Source organism: Terrapene carolina, unplaced genomic scaffold (genome assembly GCF_002925995.2).
Source record: "Terrapene carolina triunguis isolate 2854851 unplaced genomic scaffold, T_m_triunguis-2.0 Scaffold35004, whole genome shotgun sequence".
Classification (NCBI taxonomy): domain Eukaryota; kingdom Metazoa; phylum Chordata; order Testudines; family Emydidae; genus Terrapene; species Terrapene triunguis.
In genome coordinates, this window is record NW_020699355.1 from 1 (window position 1) to 1,958 (window position 1,958).

The window sequence follows — 1,958 nt, forward strand, 5'->3', positions numbered from 1 at the left end:
GGTCAGGAGTGAGGGGTGGCGGGGGGCTGCGGGGCGGGACTGAGGGGCCCCGTCTCCCCGCAGGGCACCTTCCTGGAGTGCCACCCCGACCTGCGGGTGACCCACCGGTTCCACAAGGGCTGCGTGTCCCAGCTGAACGGGCTGATTTTCTGCCCGCACTGCGGCGAGGACGCCTCGGAGGCCCAGGAGATCACCATCGCCCGGGCTGACACCTCAACCCCTGCCCCCCCGCCCCCCGGCCAGGAGCCCCCCCGACGCCCCCGGCCGTGCCGACACCACCCAGCCCAGGTGAGCCCCCGGGGGGATATCGCGTCAGTGGGGGGGAGGGGCACCGCGGGGGCCGTGTCGGGGAGGGGGTGTCCCGGTCTCTGACCCCCCCCTACCCTGCTGCCCCCTCCTCTCCCGTTCAGTGCACGGATGCGGGGGAAGGGCGAGGGACGGCTGGTCCCCCACGACCCACTGGCCGACGGGATCGACAGCTCCGGGGGCCCCGTGCTGACCCTGCCGTCGGGCGCTGCCATCTCGCCGCTGGGGCTGGGCCCGGGGCCGGGCCGTGAGCAGCTCGAGAAGGCCTTGATCGTGCAGGAGGCTGAGAGGTGGGACCCCCAGACCCTCCCCCACCCCTTTCCCATGACCCTCCTGCTCTCTGTGATCCCACTTCACCAACCAATATACCTGTCTCCACCCCAGCCACTGAGATCCCACGGCACCCACCAATACATTGTCCTGCCCCTTGAAATCCAGTGCCCTGTGGGTGCCCCACAACCCTCCCCCTGGCATCCACCTCTCTCTGTCCCCTGGTATCGCCCATCTGTGACTCGCGGCACCCACTTATTTTCCCCCCCACACACACACACACACGTCCCTGTGATCCCAGGGAAACCACCAGTCCTCCTCCTTCTGGTCCCCCAGGGCTCCCTCCCCGACACAGCTGTGATCCCACCGCACCCACCAATGCTCCGTCCTTTGGCCTCCCCTTCCCTCTGCGTCCCCCGCCAGCCCAGCCACTGACCCCGTCTCGTTCCCTCGCTCCGCCAGGCGGAAGAAGCTGCGGTTCCACCCGCGCCAGCTCTACCTCTCCGTCAAGCAGGGCGAGCTGCAGAAGGTGCTGCTGATGCTGCGTGAGTGGGGGCCCTGGGGGAGGATTGGGGGGGCCGCGGGGCAGGGAGGGTCTGTGACCCTGCTCCGGGCTCTGATCCTGTTCCCCAATTCTCTGCCTCCCCCAGTCGACAACCTGGACCCCAACTTCCAGAGCGACCAGCAGAGCAAGCGCACCCCGCTGCACGCCGCCGCCCAGAAGGGGTACCTCGAGATCTGCCACGTGCTGCTGCAGGTGGGGGCAGGGGGAGGGGCTGGGCAGGGGGTGGGGCGGGGTGTGTCTGGCAGTGGGCGTGGTCAGATTCTGGCTCTTAACCCCGCCCCAGGCTGGCGCCAACATCAACGCGGTGGACAAGACGCGCCGGACGCCGCTCATGGAGGCCGTGGTGAGCAACCAGGTGGAGACGGCGCGGTACATCGTCCGCCGGGGCGGCTGCGTCTACAGCAAGGTCAGCGCGGGGGGTGGGGGGCCAAGGGGAGGGGCCGGGGGGCGGACGGTGGGTGAGCGCAGGGAGGGCGGGGGATACCTGCCTGCCAATCACAATATAGTCTTCCCCCCCCAGGAGGAGGATGGTTCGACCTGCCTCCATCACGCGGCCAAGTGCGGGAACCTGGCTATGGTCTCTCTGCTGCTGGCCACGGGGCAGGTGGACGTCAACGCCCAGGTGAGTCGGGGACCCAGGCGTCCGGCTCCCAGCAAGGGGCTCTGCCCGGGCAGTCAGGGCTCCCCATGGCCCCAGGGCGGCGCTAGGGGCTGTGCTGCAGGGAGCGGGGCAGGGGGCAGCAGGGGGCTCTCCCCGGGCAGTCAGGGCTCCCCATGGCCCCAGGGCGGCGCTAGGGGCTGTGCTGCAGGGAGCGGG

The 1,958-nt window shown here is 70.2% G+C and overlaps 1 protein-coding gene across 1 annotated transcript in view; it reads left to right on the forward strand.

The window, feature by feature from the left end:
• Positions 1–63: 63 nt before the first annotated feature.
• LOC112124630 (histone-lysine N-methyltransferase EHMT2) overlaps positions 64–1,958 on the forward strand; it is a gene marked incomplete at its 5' end in the record, with an annotated part of 6,201 nt that continues 4,306 nt past the window's right edge. Inside the window, 7 exon segments of the mRNA XM_026646343.2 lie at positions 64–246; positions 248–288; positions 411–596; positions 1,039–1,121; positions 1,227–1,333; positions 1,425–1,547; positions 1,662–1,763. Of these exon segments, the coding sequence (XP_026502128.2) occupies positions 64–246; positions 248–288; positions 411–596; positions 1,039–1,121; positions 1,227–1,333; positions 1,425–1,547; positions 1,662–1,763 (825 nt within the window).